Raw genomic sequence first — 21,447 nt, forward strand, 5'->3', positions numbered from 1 at the left:
TTTTTTTTTTTTTTTTTTTTTTCTTTGAGTTAAATGCCATAAAACTTGATCTTTTACATTGATATTTTGCATATAGAGGCATTGACAAGCAACAAGAAAGGCTTTTTAAGAGTAAGTGTTGTTATGCCTAGTTGGTTCTCAAAAGATTCCAAGAATAGGGAATAGTCATTGGAGAAACCAAGTGAAGCTGTTGCAACTTCCAAATTGGAAAGTCGAGATTTCTATGTTGTGGCTTGTTCTTTTGAGTTAAAAGCCATAAATACTTGATCTTTTACATTACTGTCTGTAATATTTTGCATATAGGGGCATTGCCAAGCAACAATAAAGGCTCTACTGCATTTTATGCACTGAGCAGAATTGGTGGCTATAGACAGCTTTCAGCAGCAGAGAGTGAAGGTGGAAATGCCAATGGAAAATGTCGACCTACACCAAATTTGGAGATTTACAGTTCGGCTGAGAGTGAAGACTCAAATGCGAATGGAACAATTTTGCCTACACCAAATTTGAAGGTTTACAGTTTGGCTGAATTGAAGGTGGTCACCAGTAATTTTAATCATGACATGGTCTTGGGGACAGGAGGTTTTGGGACAGTGTTTAAAGGATGGGTTGATGAGAACACGCTTGCACCATCTAAACCCGGCAGTGGGATGATTGTTGCTATCAAGAAATTGAACCCTGGAAGTTTGCAAGGATTTGAGGAGTGGCAGGTACTGATAGTAGATTCTCTTTAGATTATCTTCTACCGTTATCTGGCTTGTGTAAGCCGAGTTTTGTCTCATCCGTTCTTTTCCTTCATTATGTTTTGTTGGATGTTCTAAACGATTGCATTCATTACATTTGATGTACAGTCAGAAGTGAAATTGTTAGGAATGTTTTCACATCCTAACCTCATTAAGCTACTGGGATACTGTTGAGAATATAATAATCTTCTACTTGTCTATGAATATATGCAGAATGGGAGCTTAGAAAACCATCTTTTCAGAAGTAAGACATTTATTGAAGGTTTTCTGCAAAGATGACAATATATAGTGGTGTACTATACTCATGTTTCTCTGTGTTTAGAAAACGTAGATCTTGAAGCACTTTCATGGGACTTGCGGCTAAATATTGCTATAGGTGTAGCCCGTGGCCTTGCTTTTCTGCATTGCTCCGAAAGGCAAGTTATATGCAGGGATTTGAAGTCCTCCAACATTCTTCTTGATGAGGTGTAAGCATCTGCTATCCTATGTAACGTTACATATTACTATTACTGGTCATTGTAACATGAGAAACTTTAATGCTCTAAGGACCAATCCTTCTTGAAACTAAACGCTGGTAAATTGTGTACAATGTGATGCATGTACTTTACTGTCAAATGATGTGCATATATATAGGCAATTGCATGATTGCATCGTGCCAGTAAAATTGCTACTTCTAATTCCCTTTTTTCATAGGCAATAGTGAATAGCCAATAGGGAATGTGAAAAACAATGTTTGCTACGGGTGTGTGGTTCATTTGATTTCTTATTTTTATTTCAAGATTCTTGATTTTTCTGCGGCTTTTGCTTGTAGAATTATAATGCAAAAATATCAGATTTTGGCTTAGCTAAACTAGTGCCTTCAAGTGAGAATTCACACGTTACAACTCGAGTATTGGGCACAGAGGGTTATATTGCACCTGAATACCTTGAAACAGGTTAGTGTTTGTTTTGAGCCCATAGACCATAGTATTGGCGACTCCAATACATACTAACTGACCATAAAATAAAAATTTATATATTTTTATTGGAGTAAAAAAATTTTTGTCCTTGTCATCATTTGCTAGTTGCTTGAGTGCAATAGAGAAGGAGAATATTCTTAACCAAAAAGTTTTGGGCTGTGCAGGTTATCTATATGTGAAAAGCGATGTGTATTGCTTTGGTGTTTTCCTGCTTGAGATGTTGACAGGCTTGAGAGCACTGGATTATAAGCGACCCAGTGGGCAGCGTTGGCTGGTGGATTGGGTAAAGCCTATGCTCTCTGAAGAAGGGAAGCTGAAATCTATAATGGATGTTAAGATGGAAGGCCAATATTCTTCAGAAGCAGAGCTGCAGGCTGCTCAACTTACTCTCAGATGCCTAGAATCCCGACCTGAGAACCGGCCTTCAATGGAACAAGTCCTGGAGAATCTGAAAGAGATTGAAGCTATGAAGGGAGGTAAGAAGAGTAAAACAAAACATGGTCAACCTGCCAAGAAGGAGAGACCGAAATGGATAAAAAGCAGCAGATCCCAGCATTCTTATTTAAGGTGCTGCACTCAACAGTCTGTTTAAGTGTTAATTGTTTCATACTTTGTTGTAATATTAAAACAAATCATCATCATTTTCAGAATTTCTACTTTAATTTGTAGTTTTTATTTTTTTTTGCAAAATTTTGTATAGACTCTTGCCCCCATATTGTAAACCATTTGTGTTATCTTCAATCTTTTCAAATAACTGAGATTCCATCTTTTGTTTCAAGATTCATTAAAGCATTCTTCTTTTGGGATCTACCATGTGCGGCTGAATCTGAACTAGAGGCTGATTTTCCTTAAATTTCTTCCACCATCCTAGATATTATATGTTTTACTAGTAGAGGAAATGCACAATTAATTAGGAAGCTTGTTGGGAAGCCTGTCAACATCAAATTTAATTGTGAATTATGATTTCTCAGAAACTTCTTGTCTTTGGAATTTCAATTCAACCCACTTCCTATTCACTATTCACACACGAATTTAGTAATTCCAAGAAATTAACTAAAACTATTTTTTATTTGTTGTCATCTTCAAATAAAGTCCAGCCTAGCAATGAAGAAAAGTTTGTCTGTTTTGCCTGTGAAAAACCAACCAACCTTTTTCTCTAGCACAGCAGCAGGTTAGAGTCAATGGGGAATATCTGTTGTCTCTGTGGATCCAAGGCTTCTGACACCAACTCGACCTCCTCTTCTTCTTCCAGCATCTCCTCACCTTCTTCTTCTGCTCCTGGTACTACTTTCTTCCACCTTTTATCGTATGTGATTTAGTTTACTGCGTATTTTCACTTTATGTTCTCGTTTGTTTGGTTGTTTAAGTTAGGAAGAAGTGTTGGTTGTAGGTTTGAGAGAGCCATTCAAACATGAAGGCTTGATTTGATTTCTGTTACGTTGTCGAGAAGTTTGATTGTTGAAATTGGTAGAATTGAAGTAGAAAGAGAAATCAATTCAAACATCTTCAGCATGCTCTTGCTTCTTTTCAAGAAACCTTAGCTTGCTTTTGTTGATTAATGAAAATTTCAAGTTATGTACTTATGTTTATTGTAGTTCTCCATAGGTGTAACCTATACAAATTGTTGGTTTTTATCCGTAATTAGGTATGTTTTAACATTAATGTTTTGCATATAGGGATATCGAGAAGTAACAACTATGGCAACACTACATTTTGGGCCAAAAGCAGAACTTCTGGCTACAGCCAGCTTTCAGGAGCTACGAGTAAAGACACAAAATTACCATTATTACTATTATTATAACACTCGGAAAGCAAAAACCATAACTGCTTATGTCGAATGTGTTTTGCATATATATAGAGACACCAAAAACTAAAAGCAGCAGCCAGTTGTCGAGAGTAGTGAGGATTGGAGACCTGGACGGCACATCTGTGAAACGAGGATCAGAACACTGTTTGCCTTCACCAAATTTGAAGACGTATAGTTTTGCTGATCTGAAGGCTGCCACAAATAAATTTGGGTCTGAGATGATCTTGGGGTCGGGAGGTTTCGGAACAGTGTTTAAAGGGTGGGTCAATGGAAAGACTCTTGCGCCATCTAAATCTTTGTGTAGGATGTGTGTTGCTATCAAGAAACTGAATCCCGACAGTTTTCAAGGATTTCAAGAGTGGCAGGTACTATAATATTTTTCTGTGACAGTAAACATGTTAATTCTGTCTGAAATTTTGTTTTGGGTGCTCTATATACAGTCAGAAGTGAACTTCTTGGGAAGGCTTTCACATCCTAATGTGATTAAGCTGATGGGGTACTGTTGGGAAGATGAGCAACTTCTACTTGTGTATGAATTTTTGGCCAAGGGAAGCTTGGAAAACCACCTTTTCAGAAGTAAGCTAAGCTAGAAGTGTATGTATAGGCCTGCTGGCATTTTTTCTAAGAAATGATGCATTGATTCAGTGTTTTCTTGTTTTTTTAAGGACGTGGGACCATCCTTTCCTGGGATTTGCGGCTCAAAATTGCAATAGGAGCGGCCCGGGGCCTAGCGTTTCTGCATACTTCAGAAATGGAAATTATCTATAGGGATTTCAAGGCCTCTAACATTCTTCTTGATGGGGTAACATTCTATCAACACTTGAGCCATTACAATATTTTATATCTGCTTCACCCAACAAGCTTTCTACTTCTAATTCATAGACAACAGAGGCATGTGTATGTGTGTGTGTTTTTTTTTTAAGTTCTTGAATTTTGTGCAACCGGGCTTGATTTCTTCTATTTGTAGAATTACAATGCAAAAATAGCAGATTTTGGCTTAGCTAAATTGGGGCCTTTGGAGGGGAACTCGCACGTTACAACTCCAGTAATGGGTACATACGGTTATGCTGCACCTGAATATGTTAAAACGGGTGAGTGGTGGTTTTTAATGCATGATAGAAGTGCAGAGTATGTGATGTAATCGCTAAATATATGAATCTAAAATTCGATATTGAATTGTTATTTTCATGATATTTATAGGTTATCTATATGTGAAGAGCGATGTGTATGGCTTCGGTGTTGTCCTACTTGAGATGTTAACCGGCTTGCGAGCAATTGATTTAAAGCGACCTAATGAGCAGCAAAATTTGGTTGATTGGAAGAAACCCATGCTCTCTCAGAAAAAGAAGTTGAAGTCTATAATGGATGCTCGAATGGAAGGCCAATACTCTACAAAGGCAGCATTGCAGGCTGCTCAGCTTGCTCTGAGATGCCTGGAAAATGAACCTGGGAAGCGGCCTTCAATGAGAGAAGTGGTGGAGATATTGGAAGAAATTGAAACCATGGAAGGGAAGAAATCAAAAGACTCAAAATAAAAAAGCAGCAGCTGATCTCAGTATCCTTCTTCATCTTATTGCAATACACATCCCACCTAGGTGGACCCAGAAGATAGACATCTGCGACTGTATATAATATGTAAGATTGAAGGTGTTGCCATGCATGGTTGGAATTTTTTTCTAATAATTTGAAATAAATCGAATATTAATTTTTCTTTTTCGAAATTGGTGTGGTAATTTCTGAAAGGGTTAATTCAAAGGCACGCGATTCATACGTTTTTTAAAAAAAATTGATTTGCTTCCTCTGAGTGTGCTAGAAGCGTTGAAGTATCCATTTTTCAAGATATAATGGTTTACAACAATATATTTGAGAACAATCAAATAGACTACTGCTACAACGGTGAATATTTCTAGAATTTGAGAAAGTGTTAGAGTTTGTAGAGAGAATATAGATAGAACACAAGAGAGACTTTTTAATGTATATAGATTTGTTTTTTCTTAACTTCTGCTCAACACTACGTATATGCTCCGTATATTTAGGAGATGCAACATTAATAATATTCATGGTATTTAATTTTGTAATTTTCACTCTGATGTAAAAACAAACAGAATAGCACAAAGTCTAGTCCAAGCCGAATCGATTTGGACCGGTCCAGTCTTGTCCATATATATATATATATATATATATATATATATATGTATGTATGTATAAACCTTATATCAATAGTTATGAAATTATATACTTGATTTTTAGCAAAAAAGATGACACTAACTATCACAATGTAACTTAACTCTACATTGCTCAATACCCAATTCTTTAATCAAATATGAAAGCCACAAAGCCTCTTTAGCTTCCTTAGTTACATGAACCATGTATTATGCTTTAGTTATAGACAAATCTACAATAGACTGTTGGGCGTTGGCCGAGTTCAGCCTTGCACGATTCGAGACGTGGCGTTGTGTGTGACTTATCATGGAGAGATGTGGTTAAATGGTTAATGTCCACCTACTTATCACCTAGTTTTAAGTAAGATATATCAACCGGATAGCCACAAGACTCTGTAATTAAGTATGCTTAACTTACAACAATCACAGGATGGATGACCCTCTAGGAAGTAAGCATAATGCAACGCTAAGATCCATCAATTGGTACCAGAGCATGTACTTACTAACTTGGCTAATAACATGAGTCAAATCAAGTCAAGTACAAACCATCGCATACATTAAGCAATCAATTCCAATGGTATAAGGAACCTTTGTCATATCTTCAATCTCACTAACTGTTTAGGGACACTGATTAGATGAGAGCTTAAAATGATTAGCCAATGGAGTGCTAACCAATTTGAACTTACTCATCCCAAACCTGTCATGAACCTTCTCAATATAACTTTGTTGAGTTAGCCATAATTTTCTTGCACCTCTATCTTTGTGGACTTCCATGCCAAGAATTTTTTGTGCAACTCTTAAGTCTTGCATATCAAATTCATAGCTCAGCAAAGCTTTCAATGCAGTAATATCATTCATACTCTTAGTAACAATCAACATATCATTCACATAAAGTAACAAAAAAATAAAAGAACAATCACCAATGTACTACTTAACATAGACATAACAATCATACTCACAACGTGTGTAACCAATTGAATCATGTAAGAACCAAACCGCTTGCACCACTGCCGTGGAGCATGTTTAAGCTCATATGATGATCTCTTAAGCCTACCAATCATATGCTCACATCCGGGTTTAACAAACCCTTCATGTTGCTTCATAAAAATCTGCTCATCTAGATCACCATGCAGAAAATCAGTCTTCACATGCATCTGCTCCAAATGTATATCCCAAATAATTACCAAAGCGAATACTAACATGATAGACTTGGAAATAACACTATTAAATTACTTGGAAAATTAATTAACATGTTCTGTTCATTTAAACATCCTAAGAAATTTTTAATAATTCTTAATATATTCTTACTGTTATAATTTTGGTCTTTCATTTAGCTCAGTTCTCGTGTGATGGTTGCACGATAATTGCCAATAATAGATTATATATATGATAATGAAATGTAAAGAGGTAAAGAAAAGGAAGAACACAGGATCACCCAGACCTCCAAGATACTTTCATTGAGCCTTCATCATCAATATATACACACCCATACAATTTTCAATTCTTTAACATAAACAATGAAATGAATGGAAGGAAAATGGAGAGGCTTATATTTTAATGGCCATAAATAAAATACTTATAACACTTACTATATGCATATATTAAAAAACCATAACAAATAATTGTGAGTTTAATAAATTACTTGTAAATTAATTATTGAGAGTTTAACAAGAATATTCAAAATACAAAACAATACGTATGTATAAAAAGATCACCAAATCATAAAATTAATTAAGTACCCAAAAATTAAAATCAAGTTATATATAATACTACATATACCCATACGTAATGAATTATATTGTAAATTAGATTACTGAAAACTTTAACTATGTACTTGAATATACATTTCTTTGATAAACAATGATAATGATGAAAAGACAATTTTTAAAAATATTTATAAAAGACTTTTAATTTGACACCAAAAATGATAAATACGTAATTGATTAAATTTGATAGATTTTTCGTTATTTGAAAAAAAGAATTTTATTTTCTTGGAAAAAGTGTCAAATAGACCACTGAACTTGTTGCTTTTGTGCAATTGGGCTATTGAACTTAAAAAGTGTGCAATTCAACTATCAAACAAGCAAAATTTGTGCAATTGGACCATTTTTACAAAAAATTTTAATTCAATTTGAGTTAAAAACATTTCAATATTGACTCCCAACTAATATGGTAGAAGAAAATGCCACTCTTAATACATATATGTTAGTAATATAATTGAATCTTACCAGAAAATTTTTGTAAAAATGGTCCAATTGCACAAATTTTACTTGTTTGATGGTTGAATTACACACTTTTTAATTTTAATAACCCAATTGCACAAACACGATAAGTTCAGTGGCCTATTTGACACTTTTTCATATTTTCTTTAGATGAGATTTACTTTCCTTGATATTGGTTCTATTTGGTAAATAATTAGTTAGTCAATTTTGATTTGATTAAAAAATCAATATAAATGTTGGATTAATAAGCTTTTTGTAACTCCAAAATACTAAAATTGAAAAGACTACTCAAAACAACATGTTTTTTAAGAAAAGAAATTATACCAAACAACTATCAGTTATTACCAAATACCTTTCTATTTTTTTTGGTGAGCACCAAATACCTTTCTATAATCAACTATTGTTATCAACTAATCATAACTTCTAACCCAATTAGCTAAAGCTAACAATTATTTACCAAGAGAACATGATTAGGTGTGATTCTTATTGACTCGAACCTTAAGTCAAAAATTGAGAAAACAATTTTTCCACCTTTAAATATTCAGAAAAGTTTTAAACTGTTTGATTACCGGCCAAAGCTCCCATGAGGAAAAGATTAGGAAGACTCGTAAGAAGGGAAATAGTGATCGCAGAAACCGAGTTAAGCTGTCACAACTAAAAGGGACGTAACTTTCCATCCAATTACACCTCTTTATCTTTTGAGTGAGCTGTAGCCTGTAGGGGTGTGTAATTTACCGAAATTTTTTGGTTAACCGACCGAACCGAAAATTTCGGTTAACCATTAACCGAACCGAAAATTCGGTTCGGTTAATGGTTAAAGGAATCTTGAAACTTCGGTTAACGGTTAATTCGGTTCGAAAGGTCGGTTAACCGAATTAACCGAACGGTTAACCGAATTTTAATATATATAGATAAATAATTAAATATAAATACTAAATACTAATTAGATTGAAGATTTGAAGTTATGGATGCTTGAATATTTGAAGTTATGGATGATTTATATTTTATTTTAATTGAATTTATTATTTTAGGTGTTATTTTTAGAATTTTATATTTTAGGTTTAAAAAGTTCGGTTAATCAGTTAACCGATCGATTAACCGAAAAAAATTTCGGTTCGGTTAATTCGGTAACACATACTTCGGTTCGGTTAACAGTTAAAGGTTTTAAAATTTCGGTTAATTCGGTTCGGTTAAAACGGTTCGGTTAACCGAATGCACACCCTAGTAGCCTGTACATGAAAAGTTGGATGAAAGAAACCATTAAGTTGGGAATTAAAGTGATATGGAAGCAAACCAGACCGACACTGCTATATTGAACATTTCCAAGAAATTAACTTCTCTTTTTGGGGAAAAAAGTCGAACTTACAAAGAAAAATGTGGTATGTTTTCCCATTGAAAATCAAGACTCCCCTTTTATAGTCAACGATGTCTGTCTGTTTCTCCATACGACTTCTATTTCTTGTTTGGTTTCTGAGCTATTAGCACATCAGTGTAATCAATGGGGAATTGCTTCGGATGGAAGGCTGCTGACGCTAACACTGGCACCACAGTTCCCCAGAGCTCTTCATGCTGGCCTTTCGCTCCAGGTAGCTAGCTAGTACCTTTTCTATGTAATCTTCTTTATCAAGAAAAGTAAGGAAACATCTTTTACAGTTAATGGTTTGTTTGCAATTTGATTGTGCTTTACATTATGATCTTTTTGGGAAACCGCAACCACTGTCCTAGGGTGTGTACTGGATTATCCAGCCAGTGAAAGAGATAAATCAGTGTAGATTGCCCCGACAGACTCAAACGAAGAAGGTCAATATATCGCTCAATCGAACTTGTAATATTGTGTTGCTAAGTCAACAACTTATCTTTTAAGTTTTGGTTGTTGTTTTGATGGAGAATTCTAACTTGAACACTTAATGTGAATTTCTGTTCTTTCCTTAGTCTTTATGCAGCCCCATGGACAATATTTCTATTTTTACTTTTTGCTCTTTCTTGAGTTAAAAGCCATAGCTGCTTGATCTTTAACATTAATGTATTGTGTAAAGGGGCATTGACAAGCTGCAGTGTAGGCTCTACTGCATTTTGGGCAATGAGCAGAATTGCTGGCTATATAAGGCTTTCAGCAGCAGAGAGTGAAGACACAAATAATGCCAGTGGAGAGATTTTGCCTAAACCAAATTTGAAGGTTTACAGTTTGGCTGATTTGAAAGTGGCCACTGGGAATTTCAAGTCTGACGTGGTCCTGGGGATAGGAGGTTTTGGGACAGTGTTCAAAGGATGGGTTGATGAAAACACACTTGCACCATCTAAACTTGGCACTGGAATGGTTGTTGCTATCAAAAAATTGAACCCTCAAAGTACACAAGGATTTGAGGAGTGGCAGGTACTGCAATACACATTTTGCTCATTCCTTATCCCGAAAGGTTAATTCCCCAACCCCAAAGGCCCCCCCACCCTGCCCGACAGAGTATTTGGGAGGATGTAAATCTCGGTAACTTAGTGGCTCAGTAGACAGAGCCAAATGCCANAGGAAAAGATTAGGAAGACTCGTAAGAAGGGAAATAGTGATCGCAGAAACCGAGTTAAGCTGTCACAACTAAAAGGGACGTAACTTTCCATCCAATTACACCTCTTTATCTTTTGAGTGAGCTGTAGCCTGTAGGGGTGTGTAATTTACCGAAATTTTTTGGTTAACCGACCGAACCGAAAATTTCGGTTAACCATTAACCGAACCGAAAATTCGGTTCGGTTAATGGTTAAAGGAATCTTGAAACTTCGGTTAACGGTTAATTCGGTTCGAAAGGTCGGTTAACCGAATTAACCGAACGGTTAACCGAATTTTAATATATATAGATAAATAATTAAATATAAATACTAAATACTAATTAGATTGAAGATTTGAAGTTATGGATGCTTGAATATTTGAAGTTATGGATGATTTATATTTTATTTTAATTGAATTTATTATTTTAGGTGTTATTTTTAGAATTTTATATTTTAGGTTTAAAAAGTTCGGTTAATCAGTTAACCGATCGATTAACCGAAAAAAATTTCGGTTCGGTTAATTCGGTAACACATACTTCGGTTCGGTTAACAGTTAAAGGTTTTAAAATTTCGGTTAATTCGGTTCGGTTAAAACGGTTCGGTTAACCGAATGCACACCCTAGTAGCCTGTACATGAAAAGTTGGATGAAAGAAACCATTAAGTTGGGAATTAAAGTGATATGGAAGCAAACCAGACCGACACTGCTATATTGAACATTTCCAAGAAATTAACTTCTCTTTTTGGGGAAAAAAGTCGAACTTACAAAGAAAAATGTGGTATGTTTTCCCATTGAAAATCAAGACTCCCCTTTTATAGTCAACGATGTCTGTCTGTTTCTCCATACGACTTCTATTTCTTGTTTGGTTTCTGAGCTATTAGCACATCAGTGTAATCAATGGGGAATTGCTTCGGATGGAAGGCTGCTGACGCTAACACTGGCACCACAGTTCCCCAGAGCTCTTCATGCTGGCCTTTCGCTCCAGGTAGCTAGCTAGTACCTTTTCTATGTAATCTTCTTTATCAAGAAAAGTAAGGAAACATCTTTTACAGTTAATGGTTTGTTTGCAATTTGATTGTGCTTTACATTATGATCTTTTTGGGAAACCGCAACCACTGTCCTAGGGTGTGTACTGGATTATCCAGCCAGTGAAAGAGATAAATCAGTGTAGATTGCCCCGACAGACTCAAACGAAGAAGGTCAATATATCGCTCAATCGAACTTGTAATATTGTGTTGCTAAGTCAACAACTTATCTTTTAAGTTTTGGTTGTTGTTTTGATGGAGAATTCTAACTTGAACACTTAATGTGAATTTCTGTTCTTTCCTTAGTCTTTATGCAGCCCCATGGACAATATTTCTATTTTTACTTTTTGCTCTTTCTTGAGTTAAAAGCCATAGCTGCTTGATCTTTAACATTAATGTATTGTGTAAAGGGGCATTGACAAGCTGCAGTGTAGGCTCTACTGCATTTTGGGCAATGAGCAGAATTGCTGGCTATATAAGGCTTTCAGCAGCAGAGAGTGAAGACACAAATAATGCCAGTGGAGAGATTTTGCCTAAACCAAATTTGAAGGTTTACAGTTTGGCTGATTTGAAAGTGGCCACTGGGAATTTCAAGTCTGACGTGGTCCTGGGGATAGGAGGTTTTGGGACAGTGTTCAAAGGATGGGTTGATGAAAACACACTTGCACCATCTAAACTTGGCACTGGAATGGTTGTTGCTATCAAAAAATTGAACCCTCAAAGTACACAAGGATTTGAGGAGTGGCAGGTACTGCAATACACATTTTGCTCATTCCTTATCCCGAAAGGTTAATTCCCCAACCCCAAAGGCCCCCCCACCCTGCCCGACAGAGTATTTGGGAGGATGTAAATCTCGGTAACTTAGTGGCTCAGTAGACAGAGCCAAATGCCAGTGTGCACAAGGGATCTGCCCGGCACTTTGGGCATAATCCCCACACTACCACTTTGTTCATTCCTTGTCCCAACAGGTTAATTCCTCAACCCCAAGGGCCCCCACACCTCGGCCCGACAGAGTATTTGGGAGGATGTAAATCACAGTAACTTAGTAGCTCAGCAGACAGATCCAAATGTCAGTGCGCACATGGGATATGCCCGCCACTTTGGGCATAATCCTCACACTGCCACCTTGTTCATTCCTTGTCCCAAACGGTTAATTCCTCAACCCCAAGGCCCCCCCACACCCTAGCCCGATAGAGCATTTGGAGGATGTAAATCATGATAACTTAGTGGCTTAGCAGACAAGGTCAAATGCTGGTGCGCACAAGGATCTGCCCTCCACTTTGGGCATAATCCCAAGACTGCCACCTTGTTCATTCCTATTTTTATGATGTAATGGCCTAGTAATTCTTTTTGGTTTACTTTAGTGTTTGTATAAGCTGAGCTTATCACTTTATCTAATCAGTTCTTTTCCTTTTGATGGATGGATCAGTTGTTCTAAATGATTATATTCATTCCATTTGAAATACAGTCAGAAGTGAGCTTCTTAGGGATGCTTTCACATCCTAACCTGGTTAAGCTAATAGGGTACTGTTGGGAAGATAATGAACTGCTACTTGTCTATGAATATATGCAGAAAGGGAGCTTAGAAAACCACCTTTTCAGAAGTAAGACATTTGTTGAAGATTTTTAGCAAACGTGACATTATATATATATATATATATATATAGTGGTGCACTGTTTTGACGTTTCTCTGTTTTTAGGAGTTGGAGCTACTGAAGCACTCTCCTGGGATTTGCGGCTAAATATTGCCATAGGAGCAGCCCGTGGCCTAGCTTTTCTGCATACCTCAGAAACGAAAGTCATATACAGGGATTTCAAGGCCTCCAACATTCTTCTCGATGAGGTAAGTATATAATTTTCCATGTAACAATTCGTATTTATACAAACAAGAAGACAAACTTTCATGCTCTTAGGACCAATTATCCTCCACATAACTAAAATCTGGTGATTTCTGTACAATGTGATGTATGTAGTTTACTGTCAAATGTTGTGCATATATATATAAGTAGTAATTGCATCATGCCAGTAAAGTTTCTGCTTTTAATGTCCTTTTTTAAGCAAGTGCAAGTGAAACAATGAATGCTGTTGCCTGTGGGTGGAAATTTTGATTTTTTTTGTTTTGAACTTTTTTATTTTCTGCCTTTTTTGCCTGTAGAATTACAATGCAAAAATATCAGATTTTGGGTTAGCTAAACTAGGGCCGCCGGGTGAAAATTCTCACGTTACAACTCGAGTATTGGGTACACACGGTTATGCTGCACCTGAATATGTTGAAACGGGTGAGTACACGCATTGAGTCTTAGTAGCTAACCTAACAGTGGTGAGTGGTGACTCCATTTTTTTTTTGAACCTAGTAGTTAAAATCCTGCAGTCAATCACCACTGATGAACACCAACTTGTCAAGTGATTTCAAAAATTCTTCCTCAGTTGTTTTGATGCATATGGGTGGTAAAAAGAAGGTTTCAAAGCCTCAAACTTTCCACACAAAAAAAGGGAACTTTTTCACTTCTCCATACTTGGGGAGTTTGGGTGCATGAACATTGGAAATTTGTCTCTTTTTTTTTCTTTTTGAGTGATGAGAGAAACCTGCCGCCACTACCCGATGGTGTGCACTGGATAACTCCTGCCTTCGCCTTGTGATCTTAGCTGGCAAAGGACCATAAGGAGGTAAATCAGCTTATGTTATTCATAGAATCATAGTTGACCGGCTCAAACCAAGAAGGCCAATAGAGGGAAAATGACATAAATGTGACAAAATATAGGGCAGCTGACAAAAATAGAAACTTACATCATACGCATTTCCGAAATGCGTTTAATTTCGTATTTCGAAAAAAAAGAAATTAAAGTCATCCGAGTTTGGGAAATGCGTGTCTGACGCCACACACATTTCCCAAACTCATATTTCCTAATTTTGTCAACTTTTCAAAAAGTTCCTATTTTCATCAGCTGCCCTATATTTTGTCACATTTCTGTCATTTCCCCGACCAATAGACCACTATGGTTGGGAGACAAACTTGTACATCCGGCCCGAGGAAACCTTTGCACGCCTCCGTTACCTTTTGGGAGGCCTACGCCCCATAGAAACAAATTGGATCCAAAACTTCCTATTTGTGCAAATTTGGGAAAAAAGGCACCCCGTAGTTACAAAGTCAATAGCCTAACTAATTTGGCTGGAGTTGCCCTCAACAGCCTGTCTTTTCCATCACAGTCTTTAAGTTGCTACATACTTGCTTGACTGCAACATGAGAGAAGGGGAACATTCACAACAAAACTAAACGTACTGATTGAAGCATATATGCATCATTTTGGCATGCACAGGTCATCTATATGTGAAGAGCGATGTGTATTGCTTTGGCGTTGTCTTGCTCGAGATCATGACAGGGTTACGAGCATTGGACCCTAAGCGACCGAGCGGGCAGCAGAGGCTGGTGGATTGGGTAAAGCCCATGCTTTCTCAAGAAATGAAGGTGAAATCCATAATGGATGTTCGGATGGAAGGGCAGTATTCTTCAGAAGCAGCTTTGAAGGCTGCTCAACTTACTCTTAGATGCCTACGATCTCTACCTCAGATGCGGCCTTCAATGGAAGAAGTGGTGGAGAGTTTGAAGGAGATTGAAGCTATCAAGGGGAAACCAAGAGCCAAGAAACATGGCAAATCCGCCAAGAAATGGAAAAAGTATGTACGGATTAACTAAGGACTTGTGTTTGAAAATGCTCCATCAAATCCTTTAAACTCGCAAAAATATTCAATTGATTGAGTTATAATGCAACTGTTTAGCCAGTTACTCCTTACACAGTCATGAGTACGGTCTAGATTTAGACCATTTAAAACGAAGACGAATATGACCACTACCTTCATTCACCCTTGAAAGGGAACGAAGACTTAGTAACATCAATAATAAAATGATTGAATTGATTGAAATATTAAAAATATAAGCTGAGATTGATCCATAAAAATATTATATGAGATAAAATTGATTGCACAATTATAATATAGACTATGCTTTAAAAAAAAGACTAAAAATTGATATTTTAGCCTAAATTTTAAATGATCCTATGTTGCCATTGTTGTAGTCAAGAATATCTGCTCTTTGACCAATAGTTGATCCAATGGTCACAGAAGTATTAATAAAGTTCACTAAAACAAATTATTCAATACTGCCTTTGTTGTTGTAGTCAAAGAGTGTATGCCCTCAAGTATAAAAAACAATATTCGCTCTGATTGATAGCATAGTTAATTACCTTATCAATCAATTTTAGTGTGTTTAACCATTATTAGTTATTTGACTTGGTTAAACAATCAATATAAGTGTTTGATTAATAACTTTTTGTTTTAAAACGCTAAAAAAAGCTACTCAAAACAGTTTTTTCGATCAACTTTTTGAGAAAATAAATTACTCCCTCCGTCCCATTTTATGTGTTTGGTTCGGTTAACGAGGTTTGACTGAAGTTATTTTTAATTCAATTTTTTATAATATTAAATTTAGTATTAATATACAAAATTTATATATTTAGAAACTACACTAAAAGTACTATTAAACACAAAAAATCAAATTTAAAAATATGTAAAAGAATAATAAAGAAAATAAACAAAGAAGAAAGAGTTGGTTTAACCCATGAATAGTAAGTAGGACAGATAAAATGGAACAAAAAGAGTATATCTTTAAAGATCATTTTATATGTAATAACTATCAGTTAACAATTAATTTACCAAACATCAACAACTGACTTTTTTTTTTTGAAATAACAACTAACTAATTATATCAATTAACTAAATCCGCTAAACTAATTTGCTAATAGCTATTTCCCAAACACCTCAATGTATTTAAGAATTGTGTTTCTATTTACAAACGTGACCAGGAAGCGGCGGGCGGGCTGGCAGGCGGCTGGTGGGCGTCTGGGGAGTGATGCTTATACGTAGTATTTAACTGTTTATGGATGGGACAGAATCATGTTTACTTATTTAAGAGGTGATTATTATATTTGTTAGCCTCACAAGTTTAATTAATGTCATTTTCACTGAGTCCAATGCAATATAAAATATAAATGTATAATTTTATTATTAATTTTACATTTAAATTCAAACAAAATGCATTCTTTAATTTTAACTATTGGTGAATAATTATAAAAATTTCCACTATAGATACATGATGCTTATAGTTTTCCCACTTCTAGTCTTTCAAGTACCAAATTTTGTCACATAACTTGTGAAGTTGTGAGTGACCAAAGTTGAGCTACTCAATGCTCTGGTAGAAAGTGAGATTTGTTTGTTTATTTGTTTTTTTTTTTTAATACATTAAGTTTCTTAACGACTTATGTTAGACTAATCTTTAAGTTCTCAAAACTTCTACTCAAGAGTCGTTGGAGGAGGTAAATCACAAGTTGCTCAAACAAACACCACATCAATCATTGTAGTTGATTTGCTTACAAGGGATTCATCTCTACATTTTCGTTATTTAGGGAAGTCCAATCTCCAATCTAGGGAGTTTAAAGACCCAAACTCTAGTCTGGAAAGTCCTACCTCCAAAATGTTATTAGTAAGAATTGAACATTCACCATATCAGTGCTAGCTAAGAGAGTTTTTTCATAAACTTGGACAGACTCACACAAATTATATGAGTACATATTCTCATATAGTGACCATAAGTTCCTCCGGTTATTAAAAAAAAAAAAAAGTGAGCATAACTACATAATTAAAGATGGCTGCACATAAAAAAGGCCAAAATTCTCCCTGAAAAGTGGTTGGATTTCAGTATAAATAGTCATTAAACATCCTGCTACTCTCACTGGAATTGAAGCTAGCTAAGCTTTCTGTAATTCATCAAACTTCAATCCAATGGCTTTCTCTGCAAACTCCAATCATGCTCTCCTTCTCCTTCTTCTCCCAGCCCTCCTCCTCCCATACCAGGCAACCTCCGATCCCCACCAACCCAAATTCAAATCCGCACACTTCACCATATACCAACACGACACGTTCAACAAATCCGCATACCTCGTAACCCAGGGCCTACCAGGCGACTGGGATCTCGTCACGCTCGGCACCCCCTTCGGCTCCCTCCTCGTCTTCCAAGACGTTTTAACCGCAACACAGGACCCAGACTCAGAGGTTGTTGGCTCTGCGGACGGAATTTCCATAGCTTCTCGCTTTGATGGGTCGTTGACTGTTAGCACCGTCAAGTTCAGTCTCAACACCACCGTGTACAAGGGGACGCTCTCTTTCGTGGGGGGAACGCACGTTTCGGAGGCGTCGGATCACCCCGTCGTGGGCGGCACCGGAGATTTCTTGTTTGTTACGGGCTATGGAACCTCCACGCTGGTGAAGCTGGAAGGTGTGGCGTCTGTTTACAGAATAGATCTTTATCTCTACTGGCCTCCTTATGGCACTCCTAAGACCTCCATCTAATTAACTATGGAATTGAACCCAGTTTTCATCATAATAAATTAAAGCTCTCTCAGAGTCCCTCATACATAGTTCAGTTTTAGTGTTGTAGTTGTTACAACATAGACTATTCGGACTCATGTAACCTTCTTTTACCTTCAAAATTTCACATCACAAAATTTTCAATTATTCACTTTTTATCCATGCAATTTTCTTTCTTCTTTCAAAAAAACTCCACTATCACTGTCAACTTATTAATAGATAAATAGTGTTATTATTCTAAGTAATGGATGCATATAGAGACAAGTTTCTTATATTTATAACATACTTTTAATCTAGTACCAACAAAAATAAATATATAATTGAATAAATTTGGTAGATTATATTCTTAGTAAAAAAAATTCTCTCCCCTAATGAAATTTACTTTCATTAATATCATGAAATGATTTTCGAAGACTTCTTAGACATTTATCTATTTTTTTTACAAAAAAAAAATCTTATACGTCATCAATGTCACATAATATTATAATCTCATCACATTGTTGGGATGCAAATGGTCTACTACTCTACTAGTAACTAGTATAAGTCTTTTAAATTTAGTCCAACATCATAAGGGTAAATACCTAGAATGATCATTTCACTATAGTATAATTGATGAATAAGTCCTCGACTATTAAATTTAATAAATTTAATTCTTACTCAATAAAATTATTAACTATTCAATTCGTACTCAATAAGGTCATCATCAACTGTTTAATTCTTACACAATAAGGTCCTCAACGAAGGATTGATTTGTGAACTATTGAGTAAGAATTGAATAGTTAAGAATTTGATTAGTAAAATTGATTGTCGATGACTAATTTGTGAATTATGACATAATCGAGGGACCATTTTTGTGTATTTACTGACATCATAGCATATGATTCACATGGTAAGATTGCAATCCTTATACCATGGACCAGGGTTCACTACACAGTGCACTATGAACTGTGGTGCATGTGTATGTCTTATGTTGTGAGTTTTTATGTCTTGTGTTATAAAATTTTATACTTGAAACAAATTAGTAATTGTGTATATGTTATGAATTTATGTGCCTTGTATTGTGAAATTCTATGCCAATAAACAAAAATTATGTACCTAAATCATATTTGAAAAATAAGTATATATATATATATATATATCATGTATATGTGTCTTGTGTTGTGATTTTTGTGCGTTGTGTTATAAAATTTTGTACATTACGAGTATGAATTTTGTACCTCGTCGTTTCGATCCAGGGTTTATAATGTTATGTGGACCTTGATCCATGATATAAATTATTTTGCCTCAAAATAGTCCTTATATCATGAACCAAGGTTCACAATACACGCACATATGTTTTATGTTGTTAATTTTTATGTCTTATGTTATAAAATTATGTGCTTAAAACAAATTACTGATGGGAACAAATCTACTTTGGCCGCCAACTATAATGAAAAAGACGAGAAATAACTTAAAAGGGTATAAAAATCAACACCCGGCCTCTTTATTATATTGAAATTTGTATGTATCATATTGGTCTCACTTGAAGGCGGTAAATAGTAAATCGTTGAAAACTTGAAATCTTCAAAGGAATTTTTAGGTAATAAATTACGCCATTAAAAATGCAAAGCTTTATCAAATATGGTTTCATACCTCTCTCTCTTTAATTTTCATTTCATTATCTTCTTGTTCCACTAATATATGAAAGTTGATACTTGTTTTTAATATCTTAATATTCAAAATAAAATTTGAGCAATTTTCACTCATCAATTATTAATGTGACATTGTCACATTTAGTTTTAATATTTTAATTTTGACTCGTTATATTATTGATTTTCATTTGATTGCTATAATCATTCATTCTTTTAAATTTCAATTGTACTTTTGTTGTTGTATATATTTTGTGTTATATGAAAACTGTAAAGTATCGATCAACATAGATATCAATTGTACTTGTACATCTATGGACTTCATACATGATTACATAAAGTATCATTAAAAATTATTATCAATAATACTTGGTACAATTATGTATATAATATATAATGACATGATATTAAGTATGATCTACACTAATGTTGGTGACTAGTGAGCAAGCAACAGATCATCGAATGATTACCCATTTTTAATTAGGAAATAAGATTTTTAATTGAGATGGTAATCAAATTCATAGTTGTGTTTTAAAAAGTTATCAACTAAACAATAATATTATGATTTTAATTCCCATTCCTGGTGTATAAACCCATGAACCAAACCCAAATTTAATACTTCAATTCTTTCAAAACTTTGTATCATACCAATCAAGTCAGTCATTTTTTTTTTGTGGTTACAGTTTTGCCTACGTAGTTTGGTGATACCTTGGTCAATATGAGCATCCCATGGTAGTGTAGTGCCGTGAAACATCCTCTGATGAAACCATACCTTTTAATGAATAATTTATTAACCATCATTGCTGGAGTCAAAAGAGACTGCTTTCAGTAAGTTCTAAAAAACAATATACCAAAGCCCCATCCTGCTTCCATTTACAAACGTGCCCATGTGGCGCCAGCCAGCCACTGAACGTCAAACTTTTATTTTTTTTTTATGTCTGCTGAGCCTGACGAGATTTTGATATTTTATTCCTTAGGTGGCTGGCTTTTTTTTGCCTCAAGGTGGCTGGCTTTTCATCACTATAAATTGTCACTACTTTAGCTCCTCAACCCATCACACTCTCTCTCACTGAAACCTGAGCTACTCATTCTGTGTTATTCCTCAAACTTCAATGGCTTTCTCTGGGAACAATCATGCTCTCCTTCTTCTCTTCCTCCTTCCGGCTGTCCTCGTTCCATATCAGGCGAGCTGTGATTCTCATCAATCTACTATCAACAGCCTCTACGAACCCAAATATGTGCACCTCACTTTTTATCAGCACGAGACAGTGAACAAAACAGCGTACCTTGTAACCGATGGAATGCCAAGCACAGTTGATCTTGTTCCATTCGGCTCTCCTTTTGGCTCCTTGGTTGTGTTCCACGATACTTTGACTGCTACAGAAGATCCAGATTCAGAGGTGGTTGGTGAAGAGGAAGGAACGTTCATCACTTCTCGTTTTGATGGTTCGGTTGGCATCACCACCTGCATATTCAACCTCAACTTACCCAACTATAAGGGCACCATTTCCATCGTTGGAGCCACACACGTTTCAGTGCCGTCTGATCACCCCATTATAGGAGGCACTGGAGATTTCTTGTTTGTTCAAGGCTATGGAAAATCAACACTGGTGAGCCTGGAGGGGCTAACAGCTATTTACCGTGTAGATCTTCACCTGTATTGGCCTTCCTATGCTGCTCCCAAGAGCTCTAACTAGATAGAGAGAGAGAGAGAGGGTACCTTCATGGCCCTGAACGCCTAACCACCTGGGATTCAGGGAAGCCGTTTTTCAGCATAATAAAGCTTTCCCAAATCCACAGATCAGTCAGTTAGAGTCCTGTTACAAATCAAGTCTCTATATCTATGTCCAAATAATTCTTCAGTATTTCATTAATAAAGTTGTATCATTTCCTCATGTGTCCCTTTGCTATACATTTAAGCCATAAAAACATTTACATTGTGTAAACTA

At 35.7% G+C, this 21,447-nt stretch overlaps 4 protein-coding genes and 1 pseudogene across 5 annotated transcripts; all 5 read left to right on the forward strand.

Annotated features, from left to right (window-relative positions):
• Positions 1-5,227, forward strand: part of LOC116014104 — a 6,485-nt pseudogene extending 1,258 nt beyond the window's left edge.
• A 3,998-nt stretch (positions 5,228-9,225) lies between these two features.
• Positions 9,226-10,327, forward strand: LOC116014100 (probable serine/threonine-protein kinase CST). Its single transcript, XM_031254097.1, has 2 exons — positions 9,226-9,476; positions 9,927-10,327. Exons 1-2 carry the CDS (start codon positions 9,389-9,391, stop codon positions 10,307-10,309), a joined length of 471 nt encoding a protein of 156 aa, XP_031109957.1. The 5' UTR covers positions 9,226-9,388; the 3' UTR covers positions 10,310-10,327.
• An 831-nt stretch (positions 10,328-11,158) lies between these two features.
• Positions 11,159-15,241, forward strand: LOC116014099 (probable serine/threonine-protein kinase PIX13). 2 transcript variants are annotated; one of them, XM_031254095.1, is made up of 7 exons: positions 11,314-11,409; positions 11,549-11,648; positions 11,860-12,197; positions 12,918-13,053; positions 13,150-13,292; positions 13,605-13,728; positions 14,768-15,241. In XM_031254095.1, exons 3-7 carry the CDS (start codon positions 11,904-11,906, stop codon positions 15,142-15,144), a joined length of 1,074 nt encoding a protein of 357 aa, XP_031109955.1. In that variant the 5' UTR covers positions 11,314-11,409; positions 11,549-11,648; positions 11,860-11,903; the 3' UTR covers positions 15,145-15,241. The 2 variants fall into 2 exon arrangements, with proteins under 2 accessions (XP_031109954.1, XP_031109955.1); XM_031254094.1 differs by lacking the exon at positions 11,549-11,648 and having other exon boundaries at positions 11,159-11,409.
• Positions 15,242-17,285: 2,044 nt separating this feature from the next.
• On the forward strand, positions 17,286-17,852 carry LOC116012322 (disease resistance response protein 206-like). The gene has a single exon (XM_031251838.1). The coding sequence runs from the start codon at positions 17,286-17,288 to the stop codon at positions 17,850-17,852; it is 567 nt and encodes a 188-aa protein (XP_031107698.1).
• A 2,758-nt stretch (positions 17,853-20,610) lies between these two features.
• On the forward strand, positions 20,611-21,195 carry LOC116012325 (dirigent protein 1-like). Its single transcript, XM_031251842.1, has one exon. The coding sequence runs from the start codon at positions 20,611-20,613 to the stop codon at positions 21,193-21,195; it is 585 nt and encodes a 194-aa protein (XP_031107702.1).
• Positions 21,196-21,447: the final 252 nt, after the last annotated feature.

This window comes from Ipomoea triloba, chromosome 3 (assembly GCF_003576645.1).
Source record: "Ipomoea triloba cultivar NCNSP0323 chromosome 3, ASM357664v1".
NCBI classification, from domain to species: domain Eukaryota; kingdom Viridiplantae; phylum Streptophyta; class Magnoliopsida; order Solanales; family Convolvulaceae; genus Ipomoea; species Ipomoea triloba.